The following is a 17,227-nucleotide window of genomic DNA, read 5'->3' on the forward strand; positions in this document are numbered from 1 at the left end:
AGGCATCTTGAAGGAGGAAAGTTTCTGTTAAGCAGATCAAGTCTGGATTGTCAGAAGCAACCTGTATGGAGAGATCAGTCAGGTTTGAGCGAAGGCCCTGGATGTTTGAGGTCCTTACCGTTAAGGAAGAGGGAGGGAGAGCACCGGATAAAGGTCAGGGGAGGGGAGGGGTAGGGTAAGATGAGGGAGGATAGGGGAGGTAGGGAGAGCTGTTGATAGTGTGTCGGAGATTGCAGAAGGGCTCGGAGAAAGGGACGGATGAGGAGAACAAAAGGTTTGATGGTGATGGGATGAGGCATAATGGGGGGGGGACAGTGAAGTCGAGGGTTGGAGGAGGTGGATGTATGAGTTGGAAGCGAGAGGAAGCGGGGAGGAGGCAGCTTTGAGTATGAGGGGTGAGAGAGGAGAATTGGAGAAAAATGGTGAGGGGGGGATTTTGAAGGGGAGGGGCGAGCTTAGGAGGAGAGGGGTGAGAGGAGGGAGTTTCGGAGGGGAGGGGTGAGGGTGGAGAATTTGAAGGGGAAGGGGAGGTGTTGTTGACCTTTTGGCCTATGTTGACCTTGTGACCAGTGTTGACGTCAAAAATAGTTGGTGGCTGAATTCAATTAGCTGATATGCAAATCCTATTCAAATTTCAAGCCAATCGGATAAAAATTGAGGATTTTAGAAATATGAAGGAAGTGGTTGACCTATGTTGACCTTTTGACCTGTTGACCTCAAAAATAAGTAGGTTTCTGTCAGACCACAAACCCTACTGTTTGGTGAAGTTTCATGAAGATCGGTTTAAAATTGTGACCTGTGGGCACGCATAAGTGAGCGAACAGAATGAATGAATGAATGATCGTTTTAAGGCCATTTTCCCCGCTAGGGCGGGGGTTAGCCTTGCGGGCCCCATGACAATCATGGCTCCCTGTTTGAGGCAATGTTTTTATGGCCGGATGCCCTTCCTGACGCCAACCCTTGGTCACGCTCTTAGGATGCGCAGGGATACGGTGTACCTATTCTAAACCGGGGTACACACCGTGATCATTCATCCCAGCAAGCTGGTACTCAATTTGCCGACCTCGGAAGGATGACAGGCCGAGTCAACCCCCCTGGCGTTAATTCAGCAATCGACCGGGATTCGAACCGAGGATCCTAGGATCCCAAGCCGGCACCCTAACCGCTAAGCCAACACCAGGCCAAGTGAGCGAACAGACAAACACACAAACCAGTGTGATCAACATACTTGTCAAAAAATATACCGTAATTTTTCCAAGTAATAAACATAAAATTTACTGTAAGCTACTTGCTTACTTTCATATGTCCGTGTTAATTTTGGACTTGTCTTTTCCGATATTCTCCCTCTCCTCATCAATGACAAGCAAGAAAAAATGCAGCTGGTGCACAAAGAAAGTAAAATATGGAGGAGGAAAGCAATAATGGCGGTTCAAGAGAAAAGATGAGGAGACATTTACCTGCAAATACTTATTGGGATCGTCCACACAACCCATCAGTACACCGAGACTCTTGATGACAGCCTCACGCACTGTATCACTCTTGTCTTCCATAAGCATTTGCTGCAGCATGGACAGCACCAGGGAGGACCTCATCTCTGGCTGGGGATAAAAGAGCAGTGCCGGAGGGAGGGGAGGGGGCGGGCAGGAGGGGGTCAATCTGAGATGGTACATGAAGGAGTAAAATGAAATATCAAAATGATATCATTGAATAAAACTAAGTAGAGGAATGGGTGGTGGTGGTGGAGGTGGAACGGCGATGATCTTGGTATAAACCTAAAAACAACCAAGGGGAATCAATGACTTTTGATTGATTGAGATGAAAAAGGTGGGTGCACATGGCATCTTTGTCTTCCTTTAAACCTCACACAGCGAACACCAGAAGTCAGCAGTCGTTAATTTACCGGAAGATAAGGAGCAAGAGCACCACAAGCCTCAGCTACAAGAAGCCGCCGTTCCGGGTACTTGTGGCTTATCTACAGGAAATAAAGAAACATGACTCGATTAACTACAGTACCTTTGAATAAGAAGTGTTACTCAACATCACTACACTTGCTTTCTGAGCTCCTCGATGTTTTCATTAGGAGGGTACAGGTGTCGTGATTACACTCCCTCTCCAAATTGCACAAAATACTTGGAAAGTTCTCCTTTCAGATATTATTAAATGAGGGAAGGCCAGAAACACACACACACACACACACACACACACACACACACACACACACACACACACACACACACACACACACACACACACACACACACACACACACACGCACGCACGGTCCACAATGTTCAAGAACCAAGAGGGAGTCCAAAAACGTGTTCAAAATCCCTTTTTCACCCCCGCCGAGGGTGGTGGAAATATTGGAGGTCTCCTGGCTCCCGATTGGTGGAGCCCGTTACTCCGCCCCACAAGCTCCCCCGAAGTAACTTTCACCTGGTTGGTGGGTTTCGCTTCCCCTGCTCCCACAAAATCTCTCAAAGGAACTTTTATCTGCTGCTGGGATGGTGTGCCCTTGAGCCTGGTGCGAGTGGTGCGTTGACTGGCAAATTATCCCTTGTGGGTGGAGGACCTATCTTTCCTTTCCCCAACGCATGACGACATAATAACCCGAAATAAGGGAAAGGGGCTAGATCATGGTCTGCTATGAAATAACTATTCTAAGGGACAAGTATGGTGGTTGCCATTACTTTTTAGTGGTTTCCCAAAACAGCAACAATATATATGATGGTGGTGGTGATGGTGATGATGGTGTGGGAGGAATTATAAGCAGAATAATTATTGTGCAGTGTTTTCTGATCGGGAGAGAGAGTACGTGAATTATCACCTGCATTGTGGCTGAAATCGTTTTATCGCGATAGGAAATGGTACTCTGTTGGGCTCTTGTAGAAGCAATGTCAAACTATCTCCTGCATATGAGAGCCAGGCCAGTGGTACATTGATTGGTGCATTGCTTTTGTTTTTTTAATGAATAAAGTGATCTAGTTAGACATATAATGTGTTTTAACATTTCACTTCTCTGTTCTAGATGTACAGTGTTGTACATCTGTACAGTGTTGTACATCTGTACACATTTTAACATCTGTACAGTATTGCATAATATGATTAATTTGTACCATGTAATATATTGTGCATTGGAACATGGTTTTTGAACTAGGTATTCCCAATGGTGAATTCATCTGTACAATGTCACATACTATGATTCATATGATGCTACATACATGACAAATGATAATTTAGGAAATATTGTAACATGTGTATATATAAAATGTTTTTGTACATTGGCGGCAGAATGTGTGACATTACGAATGGTATCTGGTAATCCACATGCCCTGTTGATCTAATCTGCATTTCAGACGACACCAACTATGTGCAAAGGCTTGCACACCCTCTGTGACTCCTCCGAAGGTCAAAGTGCCATTGTAACTCTTTGGAAGTACATTAACTTGGAATGCAACCTTAACTCGTTCACAAAGAGTAAAAAGTTGAAAACCCTTTTTCTCTCTCAGGGCTATCTGAGAAGATCCGCGAATGCTTTGTTGCTTCTTGGGAGACTCTGTGACACTCTGTGATTGGTCAAATTGGTCAAACAGATGGGATGATTTTGCTTACGTGTTATCCTCCCCCACTTGCAAAATCGAGAATGTATAAAAGCCGCTTTCTGAGACCGATAGTTGGAGTGGACTTTGATGTTAGGCAGACATCATGCTGGTTTCTCCTATGTGCACATGTACAGTCACGTGAAAAAGTAAGTACACCCCATGTAAAGTTTTTACTTTTTCAACATATTTCAACATACAGCTATTTGATCTTCATTTCAACAATATTGATAGATAAAGGTGATATAATATAACAAATATCATGAAACATTTACATTTTGTAGTCCATTGTATAATTTAAATAAACATAAATGCAAATTTCGCATGTGGAAAAAGTAAGTACACCCCTACATTTATCACTACTTCAAATACCTAAAATTAGAATCAGGTGCACCAGCTCAGGTGCAAATGATTAGAACATTGTCAGAGAGGATCTTGGAGGAACCTGTCTTATTTAAACCTCAGACATTTAGTTTGGTTTGCTCTTTGTTGTTGAATTGTGCAGCGTCACCATGCCTAGATCAAAAGAGCTCTCTGAGGCCTTCAGAAAGAAGGTTATAGATGCCTATGAGTCTGGGAAGGGATTTTAAAAGATCTCCAAACAATTTGAAATCAATCATTCGACTGTCCGGAAGATCATCTACAAGTGGAGAAGATTCCAAACAACTGCGAACTTGTTCAGGCCAGGCCCCCCCAGCAAGTTCAGCCCGAGAGCAGACCGCAAGATGCTGAAAGAAGTCTCTAAGAACCCAGAATGTTCTGGGTTCTTAGAGCATCAGGACCTACAGGTAGCTCTTCCCACTGTTGATGTCAAAGTGCACGAGCCTACCATTAGAAAGACGCTGCACAAATTTGATCTACATGGGAGGTGTGCCAGGAGGAAACCTTTGCTGTCCAGAAAGAACATCAGGGCAAGACTAAAGTTTGCCAATGAACACCTACGCAAAGACCAGCACTTCTGGAACAATGTGCTCTGGACAGATGAGTCAAAGGTAGAGCTATTTGGCCACAGTACCAGAAGACGTTTGGCGAAAACAAAAGACAGCATTTGACCACAAGAACCTGATACCAACTGTAAAGCATGGTGGTGGAAATATTATGTTTTGGGGCAGCTTTGCTGCATCAGGGCCTGGGCAGCTCACCATCATATAATCCACTACAAATTCTTCATTGTACCAGAGGGTGCTTGAGGATAATGTGAGGCCATCTGTCAGAAAGTTGAAGCTCAACCGAAGGTGGACCTTGCAACATGACAATGACCCTAAAGATACCAGTAAATCCACCAAGGAATGGCTGAAAAGAAAGAAATGGAGGGTTCAGAAATGGCCAAGTCAAAGCCCGGATCTAAATCCCATCGAGATGTTGTGGGGGGATTTGAAACGAGCTGTGCATGCAAGAAACCCCTCAAACATCGCACAGCTGAAAGAATTCTGCATGGAGGAGTGGGAAAAAATTTCTCCCAGTCGATGTCAGAGACTGGTAGACAGTTATAAGAAACGCCTACTTGAGGTTGTTTCTGCCAAAGGGGAAAATACCACCTATTAGAGCCAAGGGTGTGCTTACTTTTTCCACATGCGAAATTTGCATTTATGTTTATTTAAATTATACAATGGACTACAAAATGTAAATGTTTCATGATATTTGTTGTATTATATCACCTTTATCTATCAATATTGGTGAAATGAAGATCAAATAGCTGTATGTTGAAATATGTTGAAAAAGTCAAAACTTTACACGGGGTGTACTTACTTTTTCACATGACTGTATGGTCATTTTGGTGCCAAGCTCTGTAAATAAATGTTTTAATAAGACGATTCAATGAAAGGTTGTATCCGGTGGTCTTTTTGGGTAAGACCCTAGAGTTTGCCTCCAACAATGATGATGGTGATGATGGCGATGGTGATAATGATGGTGATGATGGTGGGGATGGTGATGGTGATGGTGGTAATGATGGTGATGGTGCTGATGGTGAAGGTGATGGTAATGATGGTGATGGTGCTGATGGTGATAATGATGGTGATGATGGCGATGGTGATAATGATGGTGATGATGGTGATGGTGCTGATGGTGGCGATGATGGGGATGATGGGGATGATGGTGGGGATGGTGAAGGTGATGGTAATGATGGTGATGGTGATGGTGCTGATGGTGATGGTGCTGATGGTGATAATGATGGTGATGATGGTAATCTATCTATAATTCCAGTAATCTCTGTGTGTATGTTTGTATGTTTGTATGTTTGTATGTTTGTATGTCTGTATGTCTGTGACCGCTGTTTCTCGACAACCACGGGTCCGATATACTTGAAACTTGCCAGGTATATTGCTGGGGACCCGAGGATGTGCCTTTTCAAGGTTTCATATTAATCGGAGAAGTAGTTACCGAGCTATGTCCAAAAAACGATTCAACCAATCAGAGAGCAGCGAGCTATCACGTGTGCCGAACGTGGCGAACAGACTCTGCCTCGGACGGCACATTTGAAAGCGTATTCATTTATTTCACGTTGGAAAACTATGTTGCCGCTATGTTGGCGTTAAACGATGTTTTAAAACTAATTAAAACTAATTTGCGATTCTTTCGCTTTCCTGCGCGTTTGTGCATGCTATGGCGATTTCTTTACCAAACTCCGCAAGCCGTTCGCTTTGGACCAAACCATTTCATGTAAATAGAGGGGGGGGATATAATTTTAGATATAGATATAGTACGGGCATGCCCTAGTGATGGTAATGATGGTAATGATGGTAATGATGGTGATAATGATGGTGATGATGATGGTGATAATGATGGTAATGATAGTGGGGATGGTGATGGTGGTAATGATGGTGATGGTGCTGATGGTAATGGTGATAATGATGGTGATGATGGTGATGGTGATGGTGATGGTGATGATGGCGATGGTGATAATGATGGTGATAATGATGGTGATAATGATGGTGATGATGGTAATGGTGATAATGATGGTGATGGTGATGGTGATGATGGTAATGGTGATAATGATGGTGATAATGATGGTGATGATGGCGATGGTGATAATGATGGTGATAATGATGGTGATAATGATGGTAATGATAGTGGGGATGGTGATGGTGATGGTGGTAATGATGGTGATGGTGCTGATGGTAATGGTGATAATGATGGTGATGATGGTAATGGTGATAATGATGGTGATGGTGATGGTGATGATGATGGTGATAATGATGGTGATGATGATGGTGCTGATGGTGGTGATGATAGTGGGGATGGTGATGGGGATGGTGATGATGGTGGGGATGGTGATGATGGTGCTGATGGTGGCGATGATGGGGATGATGATGGGGATGATGGTGCTGATGGTAATGGTGATAATGATGGTGCTGATGGTAATGGTGATAATGATGGTGATGATGGTAATGGTGATAATGATGGTGATGATGATGGTGATGATGATGGTGATAATGATGGTGCTGATGGTGGTGATGATAGTGGGGATGGTGATGGGGATGATGGTGGTTATGGTGACGGTGGTGCTGATGATGATGATGATGGTGATGACGACGATGATATTTAGGATACACTCGACTGACCGACTCAGTGCTACTTTGTGCTCAAAAAGCTTTTAATCACCTGCTCCCAACACTGAGGCAGTAGTTCAGCATCTACCCTCGTGGGTCCGGCATGCCGCGCAAATGCCACACATCCTGTCAAGATCATCTGCCTGCAAACGTCAATCGCAGCCATTAAGCAACAACATGGCAAAACAACAACATCTACAACAAAAACACCAACAAATATCCGCCTCCATTGGCGTACTTCATAAATAGTTTGTATGGAAGAAAAACATTTTATAAAATGGCCGGGTTTTACCTTTGCTGGTTGTCAGGCCTCTTAATGAGATTAAAGAGGATGTGCAGAAGGTGATCTCGCTCCTTGGGGTTCGGGTGCAGACAGGCTGTGCACAGGATCAGAGGGATGAGCTCCTGGGGAGTACAAGCAACGGAAGAATGAATGAAGAGTCGTCACGAGATTCATTCTCGACTTCACCTGTGACTTCGGCCTTGGCATTTGAATGAAGCTGCACCAAAGACCACTACTAAAGGGATGTTATGAGTGCATCGGGACAGAAGCGTCGACGCAACATGTTGAGGAAGAATAAAGAAATATTTTCTCTAATGTACATAATAAGTGGTTGTAATTACCTATGCCAGCAAAGGTGGGCAGAGGTTATGTCTTCACCCCTGTCTGTTTGTTTGTCTGTGAACAGGAATCTCAACAAGTTGTGGGTTGGGTGTGTTACACAAACGAAATGATTCGATTTTGGTGAAGATCCGAATATGGATCCGAACACGATAATTTTTTTATTTTTCAAAGTAATTTTTCAACATTGAGTGATCGGGCCAAAACAATAAATAGCATGATATTTTAAAAACTTGTGGACAACTTATTAGTAAAGGCATATTTGGAATTTCGTGTATTTTTTTTGTTAAAAGCAAAAACTCAATTGATTTTGTAAGAAGGTATCATAAGCTTTAAAAAAAATTAGGGTGGCATTTTTTCTGAACATTCTAAGACTATGAAATCCAAGATGGCGTCCAAAATGGCCGCCGAACACTAATAATGCGATATCTTCGCGAGTACATGTGATACAATTACAAATAAAGTGTCTAAATATATGCTGTCTGAGACCAGGAATCGAATGGAATCATCAAATTTATGTTATATGTATGATCTACATGCCAAATTCCAAAATGGCCACCGCGCACCCGCAATGTAAACTATACCTTCTCCCTTCGCATGTAATTACAAACAAAGTATCTATTTAAAGACATGTATTTTTCACAAAGAATACATAATTTCAAGCCAACAAACAGATCTAAATAAAATGAAATACTTGAATTACTGTTCAATCTCTTAAATCGTTTAAACAGGAAGATGCAAAAAGTCATACTGATTAAATGCCTGGCTTTCATTTAGTATTTTTAACAATGGATATCAAGTGAATTATAATTTTGTGAATGTCATAGAAAGTAACACCTCAATCTTCACAGTCTTCATTTATCCCTGGTTGGACAGTTTTGTTGTTGCAGCTGAAAACCCAGCATCCACAAACTTCCGTACATGGGATATTGTTCTTGCGACAGCTGCACCTTCCTTCGCATCCACGTTTGCACCCGCACTTTATGAGGTGCAATACTGCTTCAGGAGCTGGTGGATTCAAACGGCGAACTGGAGAGAAGTGACTTGAAACTGCATCAAATGTCCAACCAAATGCAGCTGGTGCTGGGAGGCACGGGTGAGTTTCACAAGCTTTTCTCCAAATCATGGATATGTAATGTGCCCGACGAATGTGTAAGTCCAGTGAACCAGAAGTTGGTGGTAGGTTTTCTCCTTCGGCTGCACGATTTGAGTAGAGGAACCAACGGAGCTCATTCACTTTTGTGTAGATTTTGGATCGATACAAAATACAGACAAAGCGTTCCAACTGAGAGCATACATCAGCGGGCAGATCAATGTCATCATTCCCGAGCATTGCTAGTGCATCCAGGATCTCATCATCACAAGACATAAATGCCTTGAAGCACGAGTCTTTGGTTCTGCCAGCAAATCTACCAGACATATCGGAACCTGTCAGAGCATGAAAACCTAACAGTGCAGAAGCGCGCTTTGGTCCTAAGTTGTTGTATATGCTCCGCACAGAAATATTCCTCTTCAGCCTGCCCTTTCCCGTAAGGAAGGTTATAGACGTTGGTAAGTTTGGATACATGTAGACAAGCAACAAAAAGACGTCTGTGTCTGGGGAACTGACAACAAGTTCTGCTTCATTGAGAACAGTTAGAGCATGCAGTACAAGCAAAGTGTCTGCCTCTTCTTGGCTGTGAGTGAGGAGCGAGTCTGGGATATCAACATTGCCCTTGGTTTGTGTTCCTGAGGTCACCATAAGTTGTTTCAGTCTGTTGTTGGAGCTCTTGCTGTGACATACAACTTTGTCAGCCAAATACTCGGTCAGTTGTCCTTTGGCGCGGATATCTGATAAGAAGTCCTTCAGGGAAATATGTTGGATTAAAGTGTTGTCCTTCACGTGGTAATATGTTGACTTTCCCTTGGTCCTCTTTGTCCTCATCTGTTCCTTGAGCGATGTTTTGATGTACCGGTCGAACACCAATCTGACCTCATCATATTGTGCTGCCATGTTACAGATTATCTGGAGAAAGGCATCTGCAAAGTCTTGGCATGTTTTCATTTGTTCCGTTTTGATAACTGAATTTACCACAGCCATCCCATCAATAATGATCACTCGGTGTGCTGACGATTCATCTGTTGGGTCAACATTTGTATGTTCCACTGCTGTGTCTGCCACCTGCAAGGGTACTTGGATTGCTTGGATTGCCTCATTTCTGTCAGCTTGAACATGTTGTGTGTTACTGTCCAGCTTCTCAAGATGATGAAGTATTGATGCCTTATCGTATGCCAGCAGGAGGGATCCATCTGAAGCAAATAGTGATCGAGGCACCACACCAAACTCATAAGTTCCGATGCATTCCTTGAGATTCAGCTCTGGTCGACTTCTTGAAATAACAATGAACCGTTGCAACAGTCCTCGCTCTTCTTTGATTTTGACCACCTTGTCTCCCATTCGGATTTCTGCCATTGCATTGGCACTTTTGAAGGTACCCAGTTTCTTTTTGGGCATTTTGTCCCACACAGAAAGTTTTCCTTCCGTTAGGCGTTCAGTGACGAAACCTTCAAACATCTGTTGCCCAATCTCATCACGCCGAAGGATGTCGTTGGTAGCAGTTTCATTCATAACTGCTTTGGTGAGCAGGTTGTAGATCTCATCCTCATCAGCGGATTCAAATGGGTTTCCATGCTCGTGAAATACTGCACTGAGTTTGACAGCATTTTGTGTTATTCGGGAGAGCTTTCCCCCTGTGAGCTCATGGTGCTGTGTTCTCTTCGCCTTGCTGCCAGTGAAGTACTTTTTCTCAAATTCATGTTGTAAGTTTGAGAGTTCAGGTGCAATAAGAAAGTACTTGTCCAGTGACTTTTCATTCTGTGTGATTCCAACTATGCCTCCAATAACCTTCAGTTCACGATTCTCTTGTTCAATCCCATGGTCTGGGCCTATTGATGTGAATCCAGAACACCTTTGGTGACGCAGAAGTTCCCTTTCATGAACTCTGCCCAGATCTCAGGATACTGCTTTTCTGTTTGTTGCATTGTAGAAACTAGGACGTGCCCGTACGTGGGTGCCCGTTCCTTGCCAAAAAAAAAAAAAAAAATGTCTTCGCCCATGCATGCATGGGCGTGCCCATGGGCCCATGGGCGTGCCCGTAAGTGCGTGATGTGACCGTACAATGAATGTATCGTCCCGACGCCGCAGCTCGGATGGCGCTGCAGTTAATCGGGCCTGTATCGGCAGAGTTATTATAAACGTGTACTACAATCGATCGTACCTTACAGCGTCTGCTCGCCACGTTCAGCATCAGTACGTCGTCACTATGACTATCCGTAAGTCCGGAAGTGACGTCCTCATTTGACTGTCCGGAGGGTCGCATATCGCAGTTACGATGAATCGCAAATTAGTTTTAATTAGTTTTAAAACATAGTTTAACGCCAACATAGCGCCAACATAGTTTGCCAATGTGAAATAAATGAATACGCTCTCAAATGTGCCGTCCGAGGCAGAGTCTGTTCGCCACGTTCGGCACACGTGATAGCTCGCTGCCCTCTGATTGGTTGAATCGTTTTTTGGACATAGCTCGGTAACTACTTCTCCGATTAATATGAAACCTTGAAAAGGCACATCCTCAGGTCCCCAGCAATATACCTGGCAAGTTTCAAGTATATCGGACCCGTGGTTGTCGAGAAACAGCGGTCACAGACACACATACACACACACATACACACAGAGATTACTGGAATTATAGATAGATGTACAGTGGTAGAAGGCGTGCATAGTTCAAATGATCATGGGCAAAGAAGTACTTCATGAGTGATTCCAGACTCTGCATGTGCAGCAATAGGTCTCGTTGTCTGGTGGCTCGAACAAATAGGAGGATGGTCTCGAACTGCTTCATGTATTTTCCGATGAAACGCTGAATCTTGTTTGCAGTGCCTTCAGATTGTTTGATCTTTTGGAAGATGTCCCTGGATTCGAACATTTCGATTGTTTTTTTAACGGCATCAATGAGTTTGTGTCTGCTTCCTGAGTCTGTATTGATGTCTTGCTGATAGGCTTCTCCCAAAAGAGTGGATGTTTCCTTCAAGAAAGCTTCTTCATCAGGCTGAAGTTGCAGGAACTTTCGGAAGTACAAACTGTACAAAGCAAGCAAGGTAACTGTATGAGCTTCCAGTGCTCGATACATGTGTTTTCCGTAGAGTATTTGTCTTGCGGTTGTAGGTGAGTAAAGTCCAGCTTCGACCCATGCTTGGTCAATACCACTCCCTTCCACATATTTACCCATGGCAGCCAGTGCCCAGAAGACGATGTGCAGCTCGCCAGGTCGAAACAAGAACTGCTTCTTGATGTCCTCATGCTCCATCCACAACTTCATGGCCATGTCGTATAGCTGAAGATCAAGAGTCACGACTGTGATAGATTCTGGTCCCATGACATGAGTGGCGATAGCACGTGCTCTCATCAGACCTGTGAACAGGGTGTCATACTCTGTTGGTGGCAATCGTATTAGTGGTGGTACAAGGGCAATGTTTGTCTTGGAACCAGATGGAGACAACAGAGAGTTGAAGGCGCCCCATGTTCCTGGAGAAGTAGAGCTTGATTTTACTTCAACTTCACTTTCGTTGAAGTCCAAACAGCCAATAATCCATGCCATATCCTTCTCTTTGTTTGACTGTGAGCTGGACTTGCAGGAATTCAGTGTGCAAACACACTCTTTGTTTGTTGGTATTGGTTTGTCACATGATAGTATTTTACATGGAATAGCCTCCTCTAATGTTTGAGACCTTGATGACCGATCGATATCAAGTGGTGTTGCTGGGGATTTGTCAGATGCAGTCTGATATATAGCGGTGGCAGTGCCATGGAGTGTGTTCATGCCACAAGGCGTGGATTCGAGAAAATCTATGTTGTCCAGTGCAAACCAAACAAACATGTCGTTAACCAACCAAGGTTGTCGATAAATTCCTCCCATGGATTTTATCCTTTCAAGAACAGCATTTGCGACGGCAGTCTCTATTTCCATTACCTTGTTGTACGGGACAGTGAGGTCTAGTTTGCCTAATGTCTCCACAAGGGCCTTGGACCTGGTGTTTTTGTGCACATCCAGAGCTAAGCCGACGGTAAGGGGAGTCTCAGTGCGGTGTTTGAAAGTGACATCTTCATGTTTTGTTTCATAGGTGACCTGCCGATCAGACTTGTATGCACATACGAAATGTTGTGCCAGCACAGATGCACTTTGGTTCATAGATTCGGCCCTGCTGATTGTTTTAACATGATGTAAACCTTGGATAGCAAGCTTGCAGAGGAGTTGAAGCAAAGCAGGTGGTTCATAATTATCAAATGTTCCTTCGAATTTCCACGGGGTTGCGTTTGCAATGTCTCTTCTCAGTATTTTAGATGCTTTCAGAAGGACTTTCACATCTTCTCTTAGGTCTTTTGTATCGGAGGCCAACGCACCAGCTAACAGGGTTTCCTTGGATTTTGTAGAAAGTACTTGCTCAGGTTTGTTTTTGTCTGGAGGCCTGGTGAAGTGCACATCAGCGATGTTGTCCAAAATCAGTTGCTTTAAGTATGGTTTGTATCGCGGATTGTCGGGTAAAGGGAACCCATTGGCTTCTAGCAAACCAACATATGATTGTTCAATGTCGTTCATATTCAAAGCTGAACTGTTAGATGGGTCATTGATTTCAGTTTCCACCATGTCGAGCATCTCCAGGTCAGACACTAACTGTGCAAAATGAACATGCTGTTTTGGAGGTCTGTTAGCTTTTTCTATGTCTCGTTTTGCATGGCCTAAGCACAGAAGGTGATACTTCATGTCCTCAGCAACTGCTGTAAGAAGATCAGATAAGCCTACAACATTGCTCAGTCTAACTTTCAAAAGTTTTCTGTCTGTTTGTTGACCAATGGCTTTGAGCTGAGCTCCCATGTTTTCAGTTGATACGTCGTGCAATTTGTCTGCTTTGTCTTCCTGACAAATGACACACATCTCCTTGTCGAAAGCCTGACTTCTGGTAGATCGCTGTGATGTGGAAGCACTTGTAGATGCAGCATCAGATTTTTTCGGCCGTCCTTTTGTCTTCTGTTTTATATAACTGACGCTGCCTGTCGCTTGTCCTTTCTCATATCGGTTCTTGGCTCGTTCAATGCATGTTTTATGTGTGAGATCCTTATAACATGTCTTGTGGTATGAAAAACCATTCTGTAACAGTTCATGGGCTGACAAACCTTTTATGCGATTCTTTAATGTAGAGAATTCTGTTTCCCCAAATGAACATCGAACATCAGTTGTTGTAATTACTTTCTCTACTGAAGGCAAAGAATGACGAAGCACATAGTTTGTATAATCTGTTTGCTTGCTGCTCAACTGGCAAATAAAGCAGAGTTCAAAATCCACCGTTTTTGACTTCTTGTTAGATGAAGACTCTGCCATTTTGGTTAATCTAAGGTCTCTAAGCTATGTTATCCTGGGTGATGGTTGCTGTGGGTACTTGCAGCCTGCAAAAGAAGAAAAGAATATGTTAGTACACCATAAAATGGACAAGTGGAACCTTAACACTATAAAGCGAACAAACTGCTGCCGGTGACTGGATTCGAACGTCAATTTTCCGGCCGCCATGTTGAAATAAAAAAGGCAGCCTCTGTCTGAAATTGTGCAAAATAAAAAGATTAGTAGTCAGGTGGAAGTTATTGTTATTATAGTCACCTCTATATACAAGTTCCAAGCAGTTCATGCTGAAAACAAAAATATTTAAACCACATTAAGTTAATTTTAGCGTCAAATTTAGGGCGTTTTGCTACGGTGGCGGCCATCTTGGATTTCAGGCCGTTAGAATGTTCAGAAAAAATGCCACCCTAAATTTTTTTAAAGCTTATGATACCTTCTTACAAAATCAAGTGAGTTTTTGCTTTTAACAAAAAAAATACACGAATTTTTTTTTCATGACAAATATGCCTACAGTATATAACAAAACTTTGTGGACGAGTTGGGTTAGCGACAAGAAGAAGCCGATAAGATTTTGGTTCAGGTCCGAATGCAGATCTGGCCGATCAGTGGGATACAAAATGTAAACTGTTCACGAGGTGGAGGTGTGCTCTCTCCCGAGTGTCGTGATAGTTTTACCTGCACAGATCGACACACAAACATAACTCTGCCATTCGTCCAAGGAAAATATGAACCACTCTGGAATAAATACCCAGAAATGTCCTCGAAGAATCGTCGTGGAACATAAAGATTTCAAACAATAATCAAATGCAAATAAAGGCATTGTATTGAACAAGAAAGGCAAAACATATTTAGTGTTTTGTAATTAATCTTCTCATAAATGAGTGTTGTTTTGTTTTTTTGAAAATCTAATTTCACGGAAGAGTGAGGTGACATAAGGTAAAAAGGCAACGTACAGAGAATCAGTAAAATATGGCTACATTTGGACTCATCGAGCAACAGAATGAACGGACAGGACAAGAGGAGATCGAGAAAGGAAGGAAACCTTCACGTAAGGGCCACGTGTGGTTCATACAATGAAATAATATGAAACTTTGACAAAGGAGCAGGACGTCTGACCCATCCTGCTTATTCTTTATCTAAACCACATTAATTAGCCACTTATTTATATATTTTGAGGGATAATGTAGTTGGAGGATGAGGGATGAACAAACATCAACAGCAAATTCAGCTTTTCACCAAACCCGCTTTGCACAAAAAGGTGCAAAAACAGATCCCAGCAACTACAGACCAATCAGCCTTCTCCCAATTATCAGCAAAGTTATGGAATCCATCATTGCTTCACATATGAAATCTTTCCTCTTCTCCAATGGCTTGATCTCTGATCATCAATTTGGTTTCAGACCTGGTCACTCTACTCTGGACATGCTGCTTCTGCTGTCTCAACAATGGATGGAGGTCCTCAATGCCAAACAGGAAATCAGAGCTGTCTCCCTTGACATATCACGTGCCTTCAATATGGTCTGGCACCCTGCTCTGCTCACCAAACTCTCCTCCTTTGGTATCCATGGAAATCTCCACGCATGGCTGGCGGACTTCCTCTCTAGTCGTAGTCAACGTGTGGCCCTGAATGGGTTTCTCTCATCTCCTCTTCCTGTTCAGGCTGGAGTTCCCCAAGGCAGTGTTCTGGGCCCTGTGCTATTTCTGGTCTTCATCAATAAATCACTCCGACTCTCTGGAAAATCCTCTCTATCTCTTTGCTGATGACTCTACTCTCTGTCGCTCCATTCCTCATCCCTCAGATCGGCAGTCTGCAGCCTCCTCACTCTCTGCAGACCTGGACAAAATCACAGACTGGGCAAACAAGTGGAACATGTCTTTCAATCCTGACAAATCTCACACTCTTACGATGTCTCTCCAAAAAGACCGACTGGACAACCCTCCCATCCACTTTCTGAATAATCCTCTCCAAGAAGTTCTGTCACTCAAGCTTTTGGGTCTCACTATCTGCCATGATCTTTCCTGGGAAAACCACATTTCAAATCTGGCCTCCAAAGCCAGTCACGGACTGGGCAACCTCTGTCGTGCGAAGTCCTTCCTTGGTACACCTGAGCTCCTCACCACATACAAGGCTTTCATCCGCAGCTCAATGGAATACTGCTCTCCCCTCTGGGCTGGTGCTCCTGCCTCACACCTAGCTCGTCTTCACGCTGTTGAAACCAAAGCGTTCAGAATCATTGGAATCTCCCGCGATGAAGCTAACTCCAAGGGCCTTTCACTCACTCACCGCAGGCAGGTTGGTGGTCTTTCTGTCTTCTACCGACTCCTCTCCGGCATTGCTCCTCCAGCTCTCTCTGGGCTCTGTCCCCCAAATATTCCTACAGGTCGCACAAGATCTGCCTGCAACCCTCTTATGGTTAAACTGCCAAAATCAAGACTCTCTGCTCACCGTCACTCCTTCATTCCTCTTTTCTCCCGCCTCTGGAACAAACTCCCTCACTCTCTTCAATCCCACTCCACCCTCCAGATCTTTAAAACAGCTGTTCACCACCATCTCTTATCTTCCCCCATCCAAAACCTTGATCTTTTCTACCCCCGCTAATTTCACCCCAAATCCACTTTTTTGAAATACCAACTTCTGTCCTGGAAGTCCTTCGTGTCCTTGTGTTTTGTACTTCTCCCACCCCCCCCCCCCTTCCCACGCCTCCTCCCCCCAAGCCCCCTCTCTCCCACACTTCTCCCCGCTCTCAAATGTTGTGTTTGTGTGCTTCCCCTTCTCTCCCCATCTTGTCTTCCGCTCCCTCTTTTTATATATTTTGTTTGTCTGGTTGATTTGTTTGTGAAATAAATGTTAGCTCTTTCACGAGCCTCGATTCAGTATACAAAAAAAACAAAAAAACCCTCTCACCGACATCACGATCACCAATGCATACCCAAACTACCGACCATTCCTACGGATATCCATGTCCTGCTAATCCCCATGAATGTTTTTAGGTACCCATATTATTCTAGTTTAAACTTGTCTAC

The 17,227-nt window shown here is 43.6% G+C and overlaps 1 protein-coding gene across 1 annotated transcript in view; it reads right to left on the bottom strand.

The window, feature by feature from the left end:
- RELCH (RAB11 binding and LisH domain, coiled-coil and HEAT repeat containing) overlaps window positions 1-17,227 on the bottom strand; it is a gene marked incomplete in the record, with an annotated part of 173,775 nt that overhangs the window by 75,183 nt on the left and 81,365 nt on the right. The window contains 4 exon segments of the mRNA XM_068108847.2: window positions 1,458-1,598; window positions 1,901-1,972; window positions 7,203-7,293; window positions 7,443-7,555. Coding sequence (XP_067964948.2) covers window positions 1,458-1,598; window positions 1,901-1,972; window positions 7,203-7,293; window positions 7,443-7,555 — 417 coding nt within the window.

Source organism: Myxine glutinosa, chromosome 2 (genome assembly GCF_964187855.1).
Source record: "Myxine glutinosa chromosome 2, kmMyxGlut1.1, whole genome shotgun sequence".
NCBI lineage: Eukaryota > Metazoa > Chordata > Myxini > Myxiniformes > Myxinidae > Myxine > Myxine glutinosa.